The sequence below is a fragment of the Pyrus communis genome, chromosome 1 (genome assembly GCF_963583255.1).
Source record: "Pyrus communis chromosome 1, drPyrComm1.1, whole genome shotgun sequence".
NCBI lineage: Eukaryota > Viridiplantae > Streptophyta > Magnoliopsida > Rosales > Rosaceae > Pyrus > Pyrus communis.
The window spans coordinates 914,842-937,125 of record NC_084803.1 but is presented as its reverse complement, the minus strand read 5'-3'; the positions used below and the strand labels follow the sequence as shown (position 1 = coordinate 937,125).

Sequence of the window (22,284 nt, the reverse complement as noted above, 5' to 3'; positions counted from 1 at the left end):
CAGGTCGACAAACTTGTACTAATTTTGACTGATTATATGAACTCAAACATTTTACCAATGAACTTATTCTTCTATTCTTTATTTATATGATATATCTCTTGTTTTATACGCGTGGACTGGTAACAACACGTAAATCTTGCCAATCGCACCCAGAGAGCGTAAAACTTACAAAGAATAAACTTAAATAGAAAAACAAGACAGCATTTACACCCGCGTCATTGTACTTTACAACGTTCTTTTATGATTGGAGGACGGCTCCTTCACTGATCTTCCATCCTGAGCTCGAACAAGACATCTCGTATCTCGTGGTATACGCTCTGCTGTTTGAGTCATTGTGCTCCGGATGGAGCACATCAGTTAACTGGGCCATCTCTTCAAGAGTTGCTTCCACCACAGCACGCTGCCCGTCTAGCGATACAGTCACACTGTCGATGCTCAAGTTCAACAGGGTGTATTCATAGGACCAATTAAGCTGTGCAATCTCGGTTGCACGATCTGTCCATATCTTCAACATCTCACCATCCAAAACCTGGCAGTTTTAACAACGTCAGGATATGCATCAAAACTGGTGACTAGCTCAATGACATCTTTATTCAACCACAACAACTAAAGAATTCCCTACCTCAGATAATTTTTCCAGAGAATGATTAGGTCCGAAAGCCTGAGATTTTATGTTCTGCCATTTGCGAACAAGACCTTCAGCTATTCTTGCATCCATTTTGGGTATTTCCCGCAGATTTTTCATCTCCTGGTAGCCCTGGTATGGTTATATGAATTAATTTTCATCCCCTTGCATCAAGAGCAAAGCGGCAAGCTTAAGAAGTGAAATGGACCGACTCGAAGGAAGAAATATCCCAGTACTACTGGCTATTGAAAGATTCATCATAGCACTTTGACAAATAGCTAGCGAAATACTACCACTGACTTTTCTGGTTGAGTGAAATAACATGTCATCAAGCACATTGAAGTGGAAAATGCCAAGATATCATAAGTATTTTCATGTTTCATAACTTGACGAAAATAAGGCTTTGTTAATCATTTTATTAATACTCTAATGCACGGTTAAAATCATACCTGCACTTGTGACATCAGATGCAGTCGCTGAGCTAAGTTCTTTATGCAGGTTGGATGAGCTCCTCCTTGAGGGTAAATACCTCAATCCAATCAACGTCAGTCCAATTACTATACCAGCACACATAATCTTAACAGTTGCTTCTTTGATTTTGTCAGTCATCAATTCTTCTTCGCATATTCCAATAGAAGCATTTCTTCCAGAAACCTCACCTACATGGACAGATTCATCTCTATCAGATTCTTCCAGAGGCTCTCCATTTTCCACAGGAAGAAATGGATAATTCATTTTGTTATCTTCTTGAGGTGTAAGAATCTCATCCCTGTGATCTGGAGGAAACACCTTCTGCAATGCCTGAATTGCACTCGCCTTGAAATTACCAAGAACTGCAGTAGCCTCAGCTCCAATATTCACTATGGCAGCAGCTCCAGCTAAGGGCGAACCATTAGTTCCGTCCTGCCTCTCTAAGCATCTCAAGACTATAGGATCGTCATAGTAATCTCCAAGTCTGAACTCTATATCTTTTGTGTCTCTAAATCTGGGGAGTACCACCTCCATCAACCACGTCTCCAACAGCTTACAAAGTCCAGGAAGATCATTTTCATCTTCAGCCCTTGAGTTCTCCAAGACAAATTCTACAACAGATGGATTTCTATATGGTGAATTATCATTGTCTAGGCCCAACCATGAGCGACACTCATCAAGATCCCCGATAAGAAGTGAACAGAGACCCCTCTCCAAAGCAAAGTCTACCTCACTATAGGTTTCGACAGAATGTCCTACAGCTGTTACTTTGGATTGCTGAAGTTTCTGCAATAGGTTATCAGCATCTTGAATGTGATGAGGCTTCTTACCAACAAAGGCTTGAGCAACAAGCGCAAGTGCCACTCCATAAACTTCGAAGCTTTCCGCTGGGATATTACTTGGGGTTGCGACAAATAAATCAACCTTTAGAAGAAAAAAAGAACAAACCAACAAAGAGATTAGACAATTGCGCGGACAGCACACAGTAGGGGCATGGGAAGGAATTCACAGGAATAGCTACCTGCTCCGTTGCAGTCATATGTAAGAAGGCCTCGTTCATGAAATTTTCACGAGTGAAACCTCCAGCAATTGCAACTGCTCCCCCACCTCCAACAGACCACAGTATGTTGCGCACACCATGGAGGCCCTCTTCCCTTCTCGATCGGTACTCATCCCCAAGGGGTAAAGCTAGAAGTTCCAAAATGCGACGTGGGGTGATCTCTTCCAGTGTCTCGTCAATTTGCGATTGAAGATCAGGTGCAAGGCTACTCGCACCTTCCTCCTGCATGTTGAAGATCAGTCTTACGCATCAAAATATTTAATACAACTGAAACAAACAAGATATTGCTTATGAGGACTCCATTACCTGCAAGAGTTTCAAAGCCCTCTCAAGCACTTCACAACCCCGAATAAAATCAGGCGGGGACAATTCCATTGCATCCCTCGACATGTCAACGTAAGCAAGTGCCATGACCAAAACGACATCTTGCTTGAACGACTTGGGCAGCCTCTCTCTTAGCAAACTCTCCCCAATTTGAAGAACCAGCTCAGTCTTCCCAGCTTCTTGCAGCACGCACAGAACTCCAGGAACCTACAAATAGCTTAACACGATAAAATACAGCCGCTCTCTGTTTGTTTACTAATCCAACGCAGTAACGCGGAAAAAAGCCAATGAAAAAATTTAATTTTAACTCCAAATTTTCCTTTATTTTCTCTCAATTTTCACTTGGAAATCGTAGTAATGTAGATAAAACTAACTAGAATCAGAATTCAATACCACGTTTTCTTAATTTCTTCTCAGCAACCAAACAGAACACAATGAAGTGAAACCACACAATTACCTTATCCCAAGGAACTTGAGTGATGATGGTTCCATCTTCGTCTTCGGCAAGGCCCTGATTGTTCTCTCTTCTGAAGGCGGGGTCGGCTAGGGTTTCGCAGGCGGCTAGAAGAATCTGCCTCCGGCTGAACAGCGCCTCCTGGGTGAAGCCGTACTGAGGCGGCTTGGAAGTCCTAGCCTCGTACGCCCTCCTTATACCGTCCCCGAGGAAATGCTGCTGGGCGCCCAGCACCTGGTAGAAGTGGATGGGGATGGACACGTGGCGCTCGGGGGAAGAAATTGCGGGAGGCAGGTGGGAAGGAGCGAGAGTGGCGGTGGCGGAGGAGAGGGAATGGTGTTCTGAGGATGAGTCGCCGAGGAATTGGAAGTCGGCGAGGAGGCGCTCGGCCCATTTGCTGGCGAAGCAGGTGGTGGGATGGGACTGTTGAGGTTTTTGGTGGTGGCGGAAAGGGTGGAGGCGGGGAGTGGAGAAGCCGATGCCGAAGTGTTTGAGGGTCTCCATTGGACAGTTTGACGCGTCTGCTTAAACCCTCTGTCATTTCTGGGAGACTCTTATCTATGTTTTCTTTGTTTTCTGTTGGCTTCAAGTCAACATGTGGAAATTAACACTTCGTAAACAACGAATCCGTTGTAGTCTAGTTGGTCAGGATATTCGGCTCTCACCCGAAAGACCCGGGTTCAAGTCCCGGCAACGGAATTTTATTTATACACTTTTTGTTGTTTTTATTTTCATATGGGCTTCAGTTAAAGGCTCATTGAGACGCTGCTCTCATTTTTGTAGCCCAAAAAATTGTTGTGGATATAGGCCCAACTTCAAACATCAACATTTTTTTTCTTCTTCTTAAAATACAGGTAATCTTCTATGTTAAATTATAAGAAAAACTAATGAAAATGATTTGAGAACTTTGAGTTTTAACGATAAGGAAAAAATAAATGATAAAGTGAATAGTACCATGATTGACTTTTCAGTATAAAAATGTGATTTTTTGTCAAAGTAAACAGTACCGAGAGTTTTTCGTTAAAGTTCTTTAAATTATATTGTATGGAAGAAAGATTCGAATACGGATGACATGAAAGCGCGATTGTAACTAATGCAATACTAGTTAAAGCTTATTCCATATTCATAGCCGTGACGTATTTTTTGTCTGATTATGTGAATAATATAATATTAGTTTAATATATGAAAATTTATTCAATAATCTTAACTAAAATAAATAGGTCACGGTCACGGAATAAGCTGAAGAAGAAAAAAAATGCAAAGGCTACGAAGTAGGAAAAATACTTACTTTGTCCGTTTCTCTGGTGACGTGAATAAAGAAATTCATAACAGAAACGTTATCCTTAGGCCGTTATATAATTGGCGGGATTCCATGTCCACTTGGACAATAAAATAAATTAAAAATCGTTTTCCCAGGAAACCAGTCAACGTGTCTCTTGGGGTGAAATTATCAAACTCCACATTGACAAAAACTCAGAGAAGTTCGTGATTCAGGGGCCCATCATGGGCCATGGCCCATTAGAATTAAGAAAAAGCGCAGAAACAGAAAAACAGAAAGACCAATGAAAAGTGAGTTATTCCCTAAAAAAATGTGTAATGTGATATCATGACGTGTTAAAAATTTCAATGTGATTGATCACATTGTCCCGCTACACTCTTATCTTGTCAGTTATAATATCTGTGAGCGACATCGATAAATAAATACATGTAATAAGGCACACATCTCTCGCTTTTAAGTATAACGAGAAATGTTAAATATATTCTTTCAAAATATAACTTTTATGAACTATTTGTCATTTTACAGTTTATTGATAATTTTTATACCAACATTATAAAATATTATGTTAAAAACATGAGATTACAGTGAGTTCATGAAAAGTTATACTGTTAAGAGAGTCTCATTCATATTTCTCAAGTTACACATCACTCACTTTTATGCATGCATTAATAATTCTCTCATCTTAAGACTACTTTTCTAGAGATCACTTAATTCATAAGTGTTTTTGAGTAGAACGATATTATTATTGGATTAAATAATTAGTTATTAGGGAAAATAGATGGAGGGAATTAAATGTCATATGCATATGTGTTTTTATTATAAGTATTTTAATAGAAACATGTTGAAATTTTAAAACTAGTACTTTATGATAAAGCAAGTGCTCCTACGATAAGTGATTATACGACAGAAGAACGTTTTTAATTCTGCAATATAGTTACAAGCGTTTTAAGTTTTATGAAAAGTACAAAAAATTTCATAAATTTTCTCAAACAAACACATGAGAAGAATAATTTATTAATACTCCGTAGCTCTATGATAGTAAAACTAAGAAACTTATGTCAATAACAAAAATAGATTATGAGTTGCAAGACAAGTAAATAAATAACAATACGTGACGATACCATCATATAAATTTTTTGAGGAATTCTAATGCCTGTTTGCTGACTACGTGGCACGTCCGGCGCGAATTACCCAGTCGTCTCATATTTGGGTATTACCCGGCCTTGCAGGGGCTCCGTTTATGTGAGACAGTGCCGGCCCACGGCGGCCGTATATAAGAACCTCGCCGGAAAGAGACTTTCTGCGGTCACTTTCACAAATTAAAAAGGTTTAATATTTTTTGGTCAATAAAAAAAAGGCTTCTTTTAGATTATAGCTTTTGGGGAAACGGGAAAAACAAAAAATAAAAAATCCAGAGCGATAGTGGTAGGGAACACAAACGCAGACGCACAAATTAGTTGCCCTCCAAGCGCAGCATATGGCGTCGTTTCTCTCAAAACCCCTTTCCCTTCCGTTTCTTCACACGCTCCTCCCACCCCTCCACAAACCCAGCACTCCTCCCACTGCCACCAAAAACACCCAACAATTAACATAAAGTTGAAATTGTATACCCAGCACATTCTGCGTTCCACTACTCTCTCTGACCTCACCGCATACCCAGCACTACTCATGGCAACGGCTACTTTCTACTTCCTCCTCATCGTAGCATTTGCTGTTCCTATTTGCTTCGCCGCCGCTTTGACTCCCGCTCAACGGCAAGCATCATTACCGGAGATCCAAGCGTTAATGGCGTTTAAGCGCAACCTCTACGACCCGCTTGGCGCGCTGGACGGCTGGGATGCATCCACGCCGTCAGCCCCGTGCGACTGGCGTGGCGTTGGCTGTGACGATAACCGAGTTCAGGAGCTCCGCCTGCCTCGTCTCCACCTCGGCGGCCGAATTACTGACCACCTCGTCGACCTACGCGACCTCCGCAAGCTCAGCCTCCACAGCAACAACCTCAACGGCTCTATACCTTCCTCTCTCTCCCAATGCGCTTTGTTACGAGTTCTTTACTTGCACGGGAACTCCCTCTCCGGGACTCTCCCGCCGGCGATTTTCAACCTCACCAACCTCCAAATCCTCAACGTCGCTCACAACTTCCTCTCCGGAAAAATCTCCGGCGACATTCCGGTGAGCCTTCGGTTCCTCGACCTTTCATCGAACACATTCGCCGGGGAGATTCCGGCGAATTTCTCCCCCGACTCAAGCCTCCAGCTCGTCAACCTCTCGTTCAATCGGTTCTCCGGCGTGGTTCCGGCAACCATCGGAGGTCTCAAGAATCTTGAATATCTGTGGTTTGACTCGAACCAGCTGTATGGCACTCTGCCCTCAGCAATTTCCAACTGCTCCTCGCTCGTACATTTGAGCGCCGACGACAACTCGCTGAGAGGTCTGGTTCCGACGACGATCGGAGCGATGCCGAAGCTTCAGGTGGTGTCGCTGTCACGGAACGAGCTGTCAGGGTCTGTCCCCACGTCGTTGTTGTGCAATACTGCTAACAACGACTCGTCGATGAGGATCGTGGAGCTCGGATTCAATGCGCTCACGAGCATTGCTGAGCCGCCAGATATCTCAAAATGTTCGAGTGTATTGGGGGTTCTGGACTTAAAATCCAATCGGATAAGTGGACCGTTCCCTTCTTGGTTGACAAACGTGACAACAATTATGAGAGTTCTAGATCTTTCTGGAAACATGTTATCGGGTCAACTGCCGGCGGAGATTGGCAATCTTCTCCGGTTGGAGGAGTTTCGGGTGGCAAATAACTCGCTGACTGGTGAACTTCCCAGTGAGATTGTGAAATGTAGTTTGTTACAGGTCCTTGATGTTGAAGGAAACAGATTTTTGGGTCAAGTTCCTTTGTTTTTGGGAGGAATGAGTAGCTTGAAGGTGTTGTCTTTGGGTAGGAATTTATTCTCCGGCGACATTCCGGCAAGTTTAGGAGCGCTTTCGCAGCTCGAATCCTTGAATTTGAGCAACAATAATCTGACCGGGAAAGTTCCAGATGAGCTCATGATGCAGCTAAGCAACTTGACCAGTTTGAATCTGAGTAACAACAGATTTTCTGGTGAGCTTATTAATGTTGGAGATTTGAAGAGCTTGCAGGTTTTGATTTTGAGCAATTGCGGGTTTTCGGGGAGTGTTCCTGCGAGCATTGGTGGTTTGATGAAGCTTGAAACACTGGATTTGAGTAAGCAGAAGCTTTCCGGGGAGTTGCCGGTTCAGATTTTCGGGTTGCCAAATTTACAAGTGGTTGCTCTGCAGGAAAATCACTTATCTGGAGATGTCCCTCAAGGTTTTAGTAGCTTGATTAGTTTGATCTATCTAAACATGTCTTCCAATGCCTTTACTGGTGTTATTCCCACCACTTATGGATTTCTCAACTCATTACTTGTTCTATCATTGTCTGGAAATCGCATTTCGGGCACAATCCCACAAGAGCTTGGAGATGGTTTGAATCTTCGAGTGCTCGAGCTTCGTTCTAATCAATTAGGAGGCAAAATTCCAGCCGATATCTCTCTCCTCTCCAATTTGAAAGAGCTCAATGTAGGTCACAATAAGTTGACAGGTGAAATCCCAGAGGAGATTTCCAACTGCTCCTCCCTGACTTCTCTGTTGTTGGATGGCAATCAACTTTCGGGTCAAATACCAAACTCATTGCCTAAGTTATTGAACCTCACAGTGTTAGATCTTTCCTCTAACAGGCTGAGCGGCACCATCCCAGATAATCTTTCGCTCCTCGTCCCTCACTTGAAATGCCTGAATTTGTCAAACAACAACCTTTCTGGAGAGATTCCAAAGCCGCTGGGTTCCCAGTTCAACGATCCTTCTGTGTTTGCAATGAACAGAGATTTATGTGGGAAGCCGTTGAGTAGAGAATGTGCAGTTGTGAGAAGGAGAAAAAGGAATAGGTTGATATTATTAATTGGGGTGGCTGTGGCAGGAGCTTTGCTTCTGGCATTGTGTTGTTGTGGCTACGTTTACAGCCTCTTGCGATGGCGGAAAAAGCTTAGAGAAATGGTAACGGGGCCCCAAAAGAAGCGAACAAGCCCACGAGGAAGCTCAGGAGACAGGAGCCGGGGAAGTGGAGAAAATGGAGGGCCAAAACTGGTAATGTTCACCAGCAAGATCACGTATGCGGAGGCATTAGAAGCAACAAGACAATTTGATGAGGAAAATGTGCTAAGCAGGGGAAGATATGGACCTGTATTCAAGGCTACATTCCAAGATGGAATGGTGCTCTCAATTCGGCGTCTTCCCGATGGATTCCTCGATGAAGGTGGTTTTCGCAAAGAAGCTGAAGCTCTCGGCAAGGTGAAGCATCGAAACCTAACAGTCCTCCGAGGCTACTACGCAGGTCCTCCCGACGTGAGGCTCCTCGTGTACGATTACATGCCAAATGGAAACTTAGGCACTCTTCTCCAAGAGGCATCTCACCAAGACGGGCACGTACTAAATTGGCCAATGCGGCACCTCATTGCGCTCGGCATTGCCCGCGGATTAGCATTCCTCCACTCCATGTCAATCGTACACGGCGACGTAAAGCCTCAAAACGTTCTTTTCGATGCTGATTTCGAAGCGCATTTGTCCGAATTCGGACTAGACCGGCTAACCATAGCCACACCAGCAGAAGCTTCATCGTCTACTACGCCGATCGGGTCCTTAGGCTACGTGTCCCCTGAAGCTGCATTGACGGGGCAAGCGACGAAAGAAGCCGACGTGTATAGTTTCGGGATTATATTGTTGGAGATTTTAACCGGGAGGAAGCCGGTGATGTTTACACAAGACGAAGACATTGTCAAGTGGGTGAAGAAGCAGCTGCAGAGTGGTCAAGTTTCCGAGCTGCTCGAGCCCGGGCTGCTCGAAATTGACCCCGAATCGTCGGATTGGGAAGAGTTCTTGCTCGGAGTGAAAGTGGGGCTTCTTTGCACGGCTCCTGATCCGCTTGATCGGCCGCTGATTGCCGACATTGTGTTCATGCTTGAAGGTTGCAGGGTCGCACAGGATATTCCGTCCTCAGCTGATCCCACCTCTCTGCCTTCACCGGTCTAATTTTTAATTTAATTTTTTAATTTTAACAAAATCACTATCCTCAATCATCATCGTCTTCATTTCTGCAGTTGTATGTACTTATTGGTTTGCCCTTTATTCCTCCTTTTTCCTGCTTTTGCTCAATTTCATAACTTGCACCTGACAGCGCCGAAAGACTTAAACTAAGTTCTCTTGAATCATGGACGTTAAAGAATGTTAAGGCGACAGTGTTCGTAACTATTATGCATCGCTAAGTGCTTAACCTTGCGTCGCATGGTTTATTTGAGACGGTATCACTTTAACGTCTTTGTTTTCTCGTATGTTTTGAGACAGTTATTTCTGGCAAACAAATATTACTGCGTAAGGGGAGAATTTGACTACAACGGATATGCTACGGTGGCGAAATCTAAGTTAGTTTTTAATGACCACTTCAAATATTTAAGCAGAACATCATCGTTCAATTTCATTTTAGTGGTTTGGTGTAGGTTAAGGTTTATTTCTTAAGAAAACTAACGAAAAGTTCAAAAAAGTTTTAGTTTTAATGAAAAATAACAAATAAAGTTGTACTACATAGTACCAGAAAAATGTAAAAATGTGATTTTTCGTTAAAAATAAACAGTACCGAAAGTGTTTCGTTAAAACTCATTTGTTTCTTTTGTTCAATTATTCTAATTCCCGCCAAGTGACAAATTCTCAATCGGGATGGGCCACGTGGCGAGCTCTGAAGACAGGGGAAAGTAGCCGTTAAGATACGACGTCTCCCTCCAGGGCATAGGCGTCTTTATCGGAAAAAGAGTTGCAGAGGCGTCGGGACCCACGGAAGCGTCGGACCCCTACGCTAATCAAGATTCTTTGGGCATTGCACGTCGGATTTTAGTCGAGAAAGTGTTGACCATCACGTGGTCCCTGACCGGTCCAAAGAGCATTCGATGTGAACCGACACTGACCTTTTCCTTCAATTTTTATTATTATACTTTATTTCTTAAATTTTTTGCGACTTTATATCAAACGAATTCATCGTAAGGAAACATATTTTATGTAAGTTATTGTCCGGTAAAATGCTCTAGTCTATAATTCATCCCATGCAACAAACAACTAATGTACATGTGTGACTTTAACGCTAATGAGATCTTGTTTGCAAGAGAAAATTTCTCGTGATTAAAACGGTTGTAAACAATAATAGGACTGGCACATTGAAAACTGTGTAGTTGTTGTGGATCCCACAACTGCATCAGACTGAGACATCACCACTGAGTAATAAGAACAAGAACAGAGATGATAATAGAAAGGTTGCAGAGTACGTGACCAAGTGAAAAAAAAAGTGGAAAAGTGAAAAGTTTAGGTGGTTAAAATGAAGGTGAATTTTACTGAGGATGGGCATGCACGATGGATGTATAACAAATATCAAATGAAGGTCGACAACACATTTAATCGGGTCATGAAAAACGAACAGACTATCAATAAAGGAACAAACTATTCACTGTATTCAATTGCATGACATGTCGTTCTCACTTCCATTGTCATTGCATGCATTTCATAATTCGCTCGGGCCATACACAAGCTACCAATACCACCCTCTATTACGAGATAAACTTTCATGTATCACTCGTTGTATACATTTTATGTCTTCTGTCGTTTGTATAACGGAAGCGATTTGAATGGCATGAATGATTTTGTGTAAGTTATTGCCCCCTTCTAGGTCATTATTGGCCTCTAATTCACAAATGCATTGTAATCGGGTATTGACCCAACATGACTATGTGAAGTATGACTAAATACGAAAACACATTAAGCGAGTGTTGACTTCATATTTATAATCCCATCTTTTGAAGAAAAAAAACTTGAGCACGGGAGCTTGACTAGCTAGAACCGTCTGCATTGAAAATTGCAGCCTATTTGAAGTCGAAAGGTAACAAAATACGTGAAAGGATCCTCACTGAATCTTTTCCTAAGGATTCTGTGATCGTGCGGTCAGAAATCATTTCAAAATTTAAAATTTAAAATTAAGTATGAATAATACTTAACGAAAACTGACCGCATAATATACGATGAACATATGAGATCACGGGATTCCTAGGAAAAGTATTTGGCGAGGATCCTTTTCCACAAAATACAACCTACGTGCAATGTTTGTATTAGCAAACCATGGTGTAAATCAGCCCTCAGTTTTTCCTATAGGCATTTTAAGCATACAAGTGTAACAAAGATACACTTCAAAAATTCAAAGATTTGATCCATGAGGACTCCTACTGATTACTGAACTATTTATAATTTATGCGTGCAACACACATCAACAATCCGTTGTAGTCTAGTTGGTCAGGATATTCGGCTCTCACCCGAAAGACCCGGGTTCAAGTCCCGGCAACGGAATGATTACTTTTTATAATTTTTTGCTTTTGGGTGTTTAATTTCATATGGGCCTATGCCAATGGCCCAATTTCTTACATTACCAAGCCCTTACTTTTATCTTTGGTTTCATAATTTCATACGGGCTTATGCCAAAGGCCCAACAAATGTAGGCGTGATTGAAATAGAGGCAAATAAGGGTAAAGTCTATGAGAGTGACATGTCTTTGCAATTGAATAGTGAGAGGTACTTCCTGCTCCTTTACTCTGGTGGTCTGTGTCGTTTTCATGATATTTTATAGGGTCCATGAGCACATTGAACTAACTTGCTAATAGAAATAAAACCGTTTTTTTTTTCTTTTAAATTTCAAAAGAAGATCAGCTGATAATTTTGTCATGTTTGTATATTCTTTTAAAGATAAAAAAGACTCGCAAAAGATTTCAGTTTACGTGGCCACTAAAATAAGGGAAAGGATCCTCTCCGAATCCCTTCCAGTCGGACCCTCAGGATCTCGAAAATTACTTGCAAGGCTTGCCTCCAACAGAGTCAGAGCAGCTTCTTCTCCTTCCTTGAATAAGGCCACGAAGCCATGATCGCAACCTTGCCTCGGAATAAGACCGCAAAGCCATCAATCCTAACTACAATTCCAACAACACCGTCTTCTCCTCCACATCCGCGCCCCTCTCAACCCTCTGCCGTCAACATCATCGTCGTTGCTGCCATCACAGCTTCTTCTCAGTCCGATGGCGTCAAAGATGTTTGAATGTTTTTGGCCATTTGATTTTCTTTTGAACGGATAGAATTGAATGATCCTCTAAATTTAGGTGGAAGAGATTCGGAGATAATCCTTTTCCCCAAAATAAAACCCTTTTTTTTTCTTTTTTTTTTTGTCAAACAATAGATTTTGTTATATTAGATATTAGATTAGTTACTGATAAAGTTTGAACTCACACAATAATATAAGGACTCAATTCATTTCTACCACTATAGTAAAATATCATTTGACAAAATAAAACCTACTTGGTTCACATCATTTGACAAAATAAAACCTACTTGGTTCACATCAATGGGGTTGGCAAGGGACCACGTGCTGGTAGCTACCTAAGAAGAAAAAAAAAAAAAAAAAAAGACCGCGTGCTGGTTAACAAGCAAGGCCCAAAGAATCTGATTAAGGGACCACGTGCCTAGCGAACGTTCTATCTTAACGGCTACTTTCCCCTCTATAGGACTAGCCACGTGCTTCACCCCAAATGAGCTTTAGCTATTTGGCGAGACTAGGATCATTTTTTTAGAAATTCTGAAATCGTTCTCGTTCATCATACATTATATGGTCAGTTTTTATTAAATATTATTTATATTTAATTTTAAATTTTAAATTTTAAAAATGATTTCTAATAACACGATATACGATAAACGATCACGATCGTAAGATCCTAGAAAAAAGATATGACCAGGATCCTTTTCCTATTAGGAGAGCAACCTACATCCAAGATACACAGCTTCGGTGATTCCCATGCCAATATTGTTCTACACCAATAATACACGTTGTGTGTAGCATACAATGTAATACCAACACTAACAGTATTACCTGTGACATGTAAATTACTCTCATGTTTAAAATAAAAATTTTACCACTGTTAGCATCAGGAAAGTTGGTGACTTCACTACAATAGTCCACTTCTTCAAGAACAGGGAAGCCTTGTAGAGGAATTTCAACCTCTCTTATACCACCATCGTTTGATTCACCAACGCTCATAACTTGTGTGAATACTGGGAATAAATCTATTCCTTTAAAAATTTGAAATCTGACCGTTTGGATCTAAGCTCAATAGAATTTAAAAAAAAAAAAATTAATGGAATCCCATGGCGCAGTTAGGTCAAAGTTAATTGAGCAAAATTAGGAAAAACACAAGAATAAAGGCCAAACCAATGGTAGAAAATGAATTAATCAAAAACCTAAAACTGCTGGAACGAAGATAATGTAGTCTTTTTTAAATAAAACAGAGATTAAAAATTAGGCTGGTGAAGGCAGAGAGGTTGGATCAGCTGAGGACGGGATGTCGGGTCCGACTCTGCAACCTTCAAGCATGAACACAATGTCGGCAATGGATGGTCGATCAAGCGGATCAGGAGCCGTGCAAAGAAGCCCCACTTTCACTCCCAACAAGAACTCTTCCCAATCCGAAGATTCCGGGTCTAGTTCCAGCAGCCCGGGCTCCAGCAGCTCAGAAACTTGACCTCTCTGAAGTTGCTTCTTCACCCACTTCACAATGTCTTCGTCTTGAGTAAATGTCACCGGATTCCTCCCGGTCAATATCTCCAGCAATACGATCCCAAAACTATACACATCGGCTTCCTTCGTTGCTTGCCCTGTTAATGCAGCTTCGGGGGACACATAGCCTAGGGAGCCAATCGTGGTTGAAGACGAGGAAGCTTTTGCTGGTGTGGCTATGGTTAGCCGGTCTAGACCAAATTCGGATAAATGGGCTTCAAAATCAGCATCAAAAAGAACGTTTTGAGGCTTTACATCGCCGTGTACCATTGAGGCAGAGTGCAGGTAGGCTAATCCACGAGCAATGCCGAGTGCTATGAGGTGCCGCATTGGCCAATTTAATACATGCCCGTCTTGGTGAGATGCCTCTTGTAGAAGAGCGCCTAAGTTTCCATTCGGCATGTAATCGTACACAAGGAGCCTCACGTCAGGAGCACCGGCATAATAGCCTCGTAGAACTGTCAAGTTTCGATGCTTCACCTTGCCAAGATCTTCAGCTTCTTTGCGGAAGCCACCTTCATCAAGAAAACCATCAGTAAGACGTCGAATTGCGAGCACCATTCCATCTTGAAACATAGCCTTGAATACCAATCCATATCTTCCTCTGCTAAGCACATTTTCCTCATCGAATTGTCTTGTAGCTTCTAATGCCTCTGCATACGTGATCTTGCTATTAAACATCACGAGTTTTGGCCCTCCATTAGCGCCACTTCCCCGGCTGCTTTTATCCCCTGAGCTTGTTCGAGGGCTGGTTCGCTTCTTCTGCACCCCAATTACTGTTTCTCTGAGCTTTTTCCGCCATCGCAGTAGGCTGTAAATATAGCCACAACAACACAATGCCAGCAGGAAAGCTCCACCCACAGCCACCGCAATTAATAAAGTCAACCTGTTTCTTTTTCTCCTTCTCACATCTGCACATTCTCTATCCAATGGCTTCCCACATAAGTCTCCATTCCTTGCAAACACGGAAGGATCATTGAACTGAGAACCGAGTGGCTTCGGTATCTCTCCAGCAAGGTTGTTGTATGACAAATTCAGGTATTTCAAGTTAGGGACGAGGAACGACAGACTTTCAGGGATGGTGCCACTCAGATTGTTAGAAGAAAGATCTAACGCTGTGAGGTTCAATAACTTAGGCAATGAGTTTGGTATGTGACCTGAAAGTCGATTCCCATCTAACAACAGAGAAGTCAGAGAAGAGCATTTTGAAATCTCCTCTGGGATTTCACCGGTCAGCTTATTCTGACCTACATTGAGTTCTTTCAAATTGGATAGGCGAGATATATCACCTGGGATTTTGCCTTCTAATTGATTAGAGCGAAGCTCAAGGACTTGAAGATTCAAACAATCTCCAAGCTCTTGTGGGATTGTACCCGAAATACGATTTCCAGACAAAGATAGAACAAGTAAAGAGTTGAGAAATCCATAAGTGGTAGGAATATCACCAGTAAAAGAATTGGAAGATAGGTTAAGATAGATCAAACTAATCAAGCTACTAAAACCTTGAGGGACATCTCCTGATAAGTGATTTTCCTGCACAGCAACAACTTGTAAATTTGGCAACCCGAAAATCTGAATCGGCAACTCCCCAGAAAGCTTCTGTTTACTCAAATCCAGTGTTTCAAGCTTCATCAAACCGCCAATGCTCGCAGGAACACTTCCAGAAAACTCACAATTGCTCAAATTCAAAACTTGCAAGCTTTTCAGCTCTCCAACATTAATAATCTCACCGGAAAACTTGTTATTACTCAGATTCAAACTAGTCAAGTTGCTTAGCTGCATCATGAGCTCATCTGGAACTTTCCCAGTCAGATTATTGTTGCTCAAATCCAAAGATTCGAGCTTTGAAAGTGCCCCTAAATTTGACGGAATGGTACCAGAGAATAAATTCCCACCCAAAGACAACACCTTCAAGCTCCTCATTCCTCCTAAAAAAGAAGGAACTTGACCCAAAAATCTGTTTCCTTCAACATCAAGGACCTGTAACAAACTACATTTCACAATCTCACGGGGAATTTCACCACTCAGCGAATTATTCGCCGCCCAAAACTCCTGCAACTGGAGAAGATTGCCAATCTTTGCCGGCAATTGACCCGAAAACATGTTTCCAGAAAGATCTAGAATTCTCATAATTGTTGTCACGTTTGTCAACCAAGATGGGAAGGGGCCACTTATCCGATTGGATTTTAAGTCCAAAACCCCCATTGCACTCGAACATTTTGAGATATCTGGCGGCTGAGCCATGCTCGTGAGTGCATTGAATCCGAGCTCCACAATCCTCAACGAGGAGTCGTTGTTTGCAGTACTGCACAACAACGACGCGGGGACCGCCCCTGACAGGTTGTTCCGCGACAGCGACAACACCTGAAGCTTCGGCATCGCTCCGATCGTCGTCGGAATCAGACCTCTCAGCTCGTTGTCGTCCGCGCTCAAATGCACTAGCGACGAGCAATTGGAAATCGCCGACGGCAGAGTACCGTGCAGCTGGTTCGAGTCCAGCCACAGATACTCAAGATTCTTGAGCCCTCCGATGGTCGCCGGAACCCTGCCGGAGAACCGATTGAACGAGAGATTGATCAGCTGGAGGCTTGATTCGGCAGATAAGTTCGCCGGAATTTCACCGGAGAATGTGTTCGAGGAAAGGTCAAGGTACCAGAGGCTCACCGGAATGTCACCGGATATTTTTCCGGAGAGGAAATTATGGGCGACATTAAGGATTTGGAGGTTGGTGAGGTTCAAAATCGCCGGCGGAAGAGTCCCGGTGAGCGAGTTGCCATGCAGGTAAATGGCCCGTAACAGAGCGCATTGGGAGAGAGAGGGAGGTATAGAGCCGTTGAAGTTGTTGCTGTAGAGGCTGAGCTTGCGGAGGTCGCGGAGGCTGGCGAGGTGGTCAGTGATTCTTCCGCCGAGGTGGAGACGAGGCAGGCGGAGTTCCTGAACTCCGTTGTTGAAACAGACGACGCCGCGCCAGTCGCACGGGGCTGACGGCGTGGACGAATCCCAGCCGTCGAGAGCGCCAAGAGGGTCGTGGAGGTTACGCTTAAACGCCGTTAACGCTTGGATCTCGGAGAGTGCCGTCTCTGGACTCGGCCGTTGAGCCGCCGTTAAGGCGGCGGGGAAATAAATTGTAGGAATAACAATTGGTATGAGGAAAAGGAAGAAGTAAGTGGCCGTCGCCATGAGAGAGGTCAGAGAGAGAGCACTGGAAAGCAAAATGTGCTAGGTTTATAAACTAATTATGCTGGGTGTGGGGTGCATGCTGCTGGGTTTGCGGCGGGGTTTTGTGGCGGTGGTGGGAGGAGCTAGATCGAGAAAGACGGAGTCGGATCGAGAGGCCGCCATTGCCGCAGATGAGAAGGCGAAGAAGATCTGCTCTGAGGAAAGAAATGGCGGAGTGAAAGAGGGACAGATTTAGGGTTTCTAACTGCCGTGTGAGCTCCTGAGTGATGCTGACATACTGATGACTGAAGTGGTGGTGTGTTATGGTGTGGCCAGATGTATGGGAAGTTCATAACCACGCAAATGAACTGATGCCACGTGGAAAGGTACGTACTTGTTCGCTGTTAGAGTCAAAAAGTTTCAATCTTGAACAAGCTGATAGTCTCTTTTGGGTGAAGTCTTTCGTACTTTTGGACGAAGATTGCGACAAAAAAAGGGAAAAGCAAATCTCAGGACTCCCCTTTTTATTTATTTATTTATTTTCTATTTAGTTTGAATAAAAAATGAGGAGAGAGAAAAATGGGTGTAATAATTGGAGGAGGCCCCCCACAAAAAGGTCAATGATGCTGTCCATGACGACTCTGGGGAAAAGATGGGGGAGATTGCGATTGGCGGGAGAAAATTTCAAACGTATACACAACCGAAAGTCATTGCGATGGTATTTCAACTCAATCAAATAGTATCTTCTATGTTGACTTACAACATGGCAACCGATATGGTGGGTTTTAAGAAGAAATGATGTACGCTCTCTCTATTCTTCAGACACCTCCTTGCGTTTCTACTTCTAGTCGCTTCATCGAATAACTTAACTTTGAAATAAAAGATAAGAACAAATAGAATAATACGAGAATCATTTCTGCTCTTGATTGGTTTAGAATACCATCACAATTGCTTCGCTGTTAGAGGTAAGTTGGAATATATGGCCTTTAACTCTCTGAATCCCACCGTGATGAAAGCAGCAGAATACAGGTTAAAAAAATGGTGGTAAAAGTAAATCTGTCCTCTCGGTTTCCTTTATTAATGTGAACTGCGGATCTTACACTAAGAGGTAGGAACTTATGCATACAAAGAGTATCAAAGATACAGAGACTACTAGTTGGACTGTCTAATTTGTACCCAAAAAAAAAAAAAAAAAAAAAAAAAAAAAGGGAAACTAAGTACACTTTTCAGGCAGCTGTCAAACCTTCGGGAAAGGATTCAACCTCAGGGTCCTGCGAAAGAAATCTACGGCAAGCGTAAAAAACAGCTGAATGGAATCGTTCGGGTTGGTCTATGAATACAAAGTGCCCAGCCTGCAATATTTTATCAGGAAAACCTTATTCATCGAGATCAAAAAATTAATTAATGACAACTGCGTGGATAAATAGAAGGCAGAGAGAAACATACTTCCGGAATCCTAATGATCTCACATGGGACCTTCATTTTTTTGCCAGCTTCTTGAGCCCCTTGGTAGTTCATCCAGTCTTGATATCCGTAAATAAAAGTAGTCGGCACTTTCCACTCCGATGCACTGTACATAAAAGAAAAGGACTCCGTGTAAATGATTCGCTCAAAGCAACTTTATTACAACAAACTTCCAACTATTCTTTGATGTTCAGTAAAGAGATTAGTATCATCAGACCTCTGTATAAGGGGACTCCTAGCAAATGCTCCGAAAGAAAATATGTACTTTAAGCACAGCTCCCCACTAGCTTTGGCTGCTAAAGTATGGTACACATAATCTGCAATTATAAAAAAGCAACCATCAAGATCTTAAAAGTTGGATAAGTGTGTTCTGTGCACAAATAAATTGACCTTACATTACCTGTTAGAAGTCGGGATTCCTCTTCAGTTAGTGCGGTCCCTGTCGAATAAGAACCAAATCTGGCAGTTGTGTAACTCCGAACGAGATTTGGACCCAAAGGCCCTAGCCCTCTGCAAAAATAAGGTAAACATACACAAACATAAGATCTAAGGAAAGCACAACATGAACCACCTCTTTCTCTCTTTCATCTCTGATCCATCACTAATCTTTGGAAGAAATGGATTTCAAAGTGCACCAATGGCTCAAAATGCGCATGGTATGAATGGGAAAAAGTACTTCGTGTCCAAACTGACAATTTGAACAAAAGCACCACACAACTTGAAATCATAATTTAAAAAAACAAACAGAAACGTGCGCATGCCTCCGTGCTTCCTCTGGTCTATTCCTCTCAGGAGAAGGATGAGAGAGGAGGGGAAGCACAGGAAATCAGTATGAGTGGAGGTGGGAAGCTCAAGTTGTTTCAAATAAATGCAAAAGAATAATATTTCCAAAGAATTAGTATTAGAGGTTCATAGAACATGTTGCAACCTGCATCTGTAAAGTGCGCAACTACCATATCAGAAACCTACAAAAATGATTGAAATGGATAATATGTACCATGCATGATATGATTTTGCAAATCGTATTGACATTTGTATGAGGACGGAAAATATGTATCTACCTGACTAACTTCTGTGGAGTAAAATTAGACTCCCACAAATAGTTGAAAATTGCTCCTTTCCATGTTGCTTTGAATTGGTTAAGCCTCTCATACGATGCATCTGACTCCGATGAAAACCCGGCAGGTCCCACTAAAATCAAATGCTTAACGTGCTCTGGATGCTATCATATTAAAATAATTACGACCATGAATACCAGACCTACCACCATTATCCCTAGATTCAACTAAATATATGGGATAGCAAATACCTTCAGAGTGTACTTTGATGCAACATACCCACCAACTGAATGCCCAAGTAATATAAAGTTGCTGAGGTTTTTGGCTTTTCGCCATTCCTCAAAGGAATCGATGAACCATGCCTCAGTTTCTGCATTACCAGTTGCTAGTTAATTACTCTGGAAAAGTTATATTGTCCATTTTACAGATTAATAGTGAAAAAAACTCTTGACCACTGTCAAAATAAGTTATAACTTGCGGCACAAAGATTAATATATAACGCCAGAGTAAAATTACCTTCAGTGCTTTTACATGTAAAATCAGGCCTGCTTGATCCGCCCCAACTGTAAATAACATTAAACCAAGGATTTGAGAACAAAATATATTACAGAAATAAACCCCGAAAAGCACCATCTAACATGGAACTACAAAAGGTTAAAAATGTTTGGCATCAAACATGAAAGGGAAGTTGTGTGTCTTTAAAAAGTTTTCGACACCAGAAGGAAAAGAAACCAAGTGCACAGTAGAACTACAATGGAGAACACCAAAATAAAAGCCTGCGGACTCAGAGCTAGAAAAATTTGTATCCCAACAAAGCCTGTAGTAATTATTTAAGAAATGTTTCCGGAGCACCAGACACCAAAAATAGAAAAGAAGAGAGTTTAATCTTGAACCAAGACTAAGCATCTGGTACAAAAACACAACTACTTAAGCATCAGTTAGACTACTTAAGAGTTGTAAAATTATGTTCGTTCATCGCTGTGGTGTACATGTACAAGTTTTAACATTACAACTGAAAACAAAAGAATATCTTATTATCTTCACAAAGTAGTTAGAATGGGTTGCACACCAAGGAATAACTTAAAGCATGTAAAAGTTAATAACTTCCAAGAGGGGTTAAAAACCTAAGCAAACAAAGAATAAATTCAACAATCAACGTTAAGAATCTGCTCACCCTATTTGATCAATGGCAATGACCCTGAACCGACTGGCAAGGCCATCGAAATTTCTAAAGAAGAAACCTTGAGAAGCACCGTATCCGTGAATCATAACAATAGTAGGAGAATTCTCTTTGCTGTCAAATGAAACCGTGTTGATTAGCCTTTCTTCATTGCTTTCGGATCGAAACCACCTGACTTTAGAGCCCGGTGGTCCAGATCCTATATTCACCAGTTCTTGAACATAAGGAGTCCTGCGAAATTCAAGCAATTCCCATTATTTTGTCAGAATTCAACCTTTTCAACCGTTCAGTAAATTGAAGAAAGTTAAGAGTTGGGGTTTGAACACACAAAATTGATAAGAAATTTGAGAAATTAGCCAACTTCAGCTCCAAATTAAGGTTCTTACTACAATTGTAATTCAGAAAAATCCTAAAAATTAGAACTTCATGACGGCACAAACTAACAAATTCCCTAGTTTCCGTTTCAGTATTTGCTCAACAAATTAACACAACTCTGCAATCAAACGAAATGGAGAGAGAGTGAGAGAGAGGTGGATTACTTGACAAGAGAGAGCAGGCGCTTCTCGGCGGCGATGATCTTATCGGTGGATGTAGGGATCCAACGGAGGACAGAGGGCCAAAACGATTTGGACTTGGGATTAACCGCAGCAGCAACAGCATCGGATTCGTAGGCTGCAGCAACGGCGGCAGGGGAGGTTCGTTGCTCGGCGGACCTGCTGACTTCGCCGGCCATTCTCGACGAAATTCTACGCAGGTTCATACGCTTTCAAAACAAATGGAAAGTTTGATTTTTGGCTGCGACTAATAACGGACAGTTTATATATACGCCGATTCTTTGCCAATGTTTCGCGCTTTTTCGACTCCGACGGAAGGAGGCAAAAGAGCTTCGTTTCTTCGAAGCTGATACGGGACACGTGTTAAATTCTGGATCAGTCGTCAGCATTGACGGTGATTCGAGTAAAGACGTTGGCGATGACGTAAATTTTAGCCTTGTTAGGCCCACATGAACAGGAACGAAAGCCTCCGAGTTCGCACACAATTTCTTGTTTGGTGGTGCTATGCCAAACATCAATTTTAACCTCCCAAAAGCCATTATTAATTTTTAACTTTCGGATTAAATGAATTGAATAATATTAAAAGACATAAATCAGCATAGTATGTGAAAGATAAAAATAAAAGTGTGAAAAATACCATCCATTCTTGTTTTTATTGTAGAATCACGTCTAACTTTTGATTTATTCGGTATTAGTATGTTATATCTTATGGTAAGAATCGAAATAAACACTTGTATTCCTATTAAGTAGACATGTTATGGACTCATATTTATATAAAGTCTTTTATTATACATGGTCGTTCAGTGAATAGAATAGAATAATATTGATGGGCAAAGAACCCATTGTATATGAAAACAAAGGTAAAGCCATCTACAACCAAATAGAATAGAATAATATTGATGGGCAAAGAACCCATTGTATATGAAAACAAAGGTAAAGCCATCTACAACCAAAGGATGGCCAAATGA

The 22,284-nt window shown here is 41.9% G+C and overlaps 4 protein-coding genes and 2 non-coding genes across 8 annotated transcripts; 3 read left to right on the top strand and 3 right to left on the bottom strand.

The window, feature by feature from the left end:
* Positions 1-55: 55 nt before the first annotated feature.
* LOC137714484 (protein ACCUMULATION AND REPLICATION OF CHLOROPLASTS 6, chloroplastic-like) lies at positions 56-3,463 on the bottom strand. 3 transcript variants are annotated; one of them, XM_068453696.1, is made up of 6 exons: positions 2,938-3,463; positions 2,463-2,687; positions 2,118-2,378; positions 1,061-2,020; positions 623-748; positions 56-529 (listed from the first exon to the last, which is right to left on the bottom strand). In XM_068453696.1, the coding sequence occupies exons 1-6, from the start codon at positions 3,436-3,438 to the stop codon at positions 239-241; spliced, it is 2,364 nt and encodes a 787-aa protein (XP_068309797.1). In that variant the 5' UTR covers positions 3,439-3,463; the 3' UTR covers positions 56-238. The 3 variants fall into 3 exon arrangements, 2 of the variants coding, with proteins under 2 accessions (XP_068309797.1, XP_068309792.1); XR_011065425.1 differs by having other exon boundaries at positions 392-529; positions 623-757; positions 1,075-2,020; XM_068453691.1 differs by lacking the exon at positions 56-529 and having other exon boundaries at positions 653-789; positions 1,075-2,020.
* A 97-nt stretch (positions 3,464-3,560) lies between these two features.
* On the top strand, positions 3,561-3,633 carry TRNAE-CUC (transfer RNA glutamic acid (anticodon CUC)). The gene has a single exon. It is a non-coding gene; the product is annotated as a tRNA-Glu (tRNA).
* A 2,109-nt stretch (positions 3,634-5,742) lies between these two features.
* LOC137719219 (probable LRR receptor-like serine/threonine-protein kinase At4g36180) lies at positions 5,743-9,480 on the top strand. Its single transcript, XM_068458407.1, has one exon. The coding sequence runs from the start codon at positions 5,882-5,884 to the stop codon at positions 9,302-9,304; it is 3,423 nt and encodes a 1,140-aa protein (XP_068314508.1). The 5' UTR covers positions 5,743-5,881; the 3' UTR covers positions 9,305-9,480.
* Positions 9,481-11,580: 2,100 nt separating this feature from the next.
* TRNAE-CUC (transfer RNA glutamic acid (anticodon CUC)) lies at positions 11,581-11,653 on the top strand. Its single transcript has one exon. It is a non-coding gene; the product is annotated as a tRNA-Glu (tRNA).
* Positions 11,654-13,496: 1,843 nt separating this feature from the next.
* LOC137748823 (probable LRR receptor-like serine/threonine-protein kinase At4g36180) lies at positions 13,497-17,744 on the bottom strand. Its single transcript, XM_068489015.1, has one exon. It carries the CDS (start codon positions 17,079-17,081, stop codon positions 13,644-13,646), a length of 3,438 nt encoding a protein of 1,145 aa, XP_068345116.1. The 5' UTR covers positions 17,082-17,744; the 3' UTR covers positions 13,497-13,643.
* Positions 17,745-18,105: 361 nt separating this feature from the next.
* On the bottom strand, positions 18,106-21,638 carry LOC137743910 (1-acylglycerol-3-phosphate O-acyltransferase-like). The gene is made up of 9 exons (XM_068483842.1): positions 21,302-21,638; positions 20,757-20,993; positions 20,099-20,145; positions 19,834-19,952; positions 19,586-19,746; positions 18,925-19,034; positions 18,742-18,841; positions 18,507-18,630; positions 18,106-18,412 (listed from the first exon to the last, which is right to left on the bottom strand). The coding sequence occupies exons 1-9, from the start codon at positions 21,520-21,522 to the stop codon at positions 18,287-18,289; spliced, it is 1,245 nt and encodes a 414-aa protein (XP_068339943.1). The 5' UTR covers positions 21,523-21,638; the 3' UTR covers positions 18,106-18,286.
* Between the last annotated feature and the right edge of the window lie 646 nt (positions 21,639-22,284).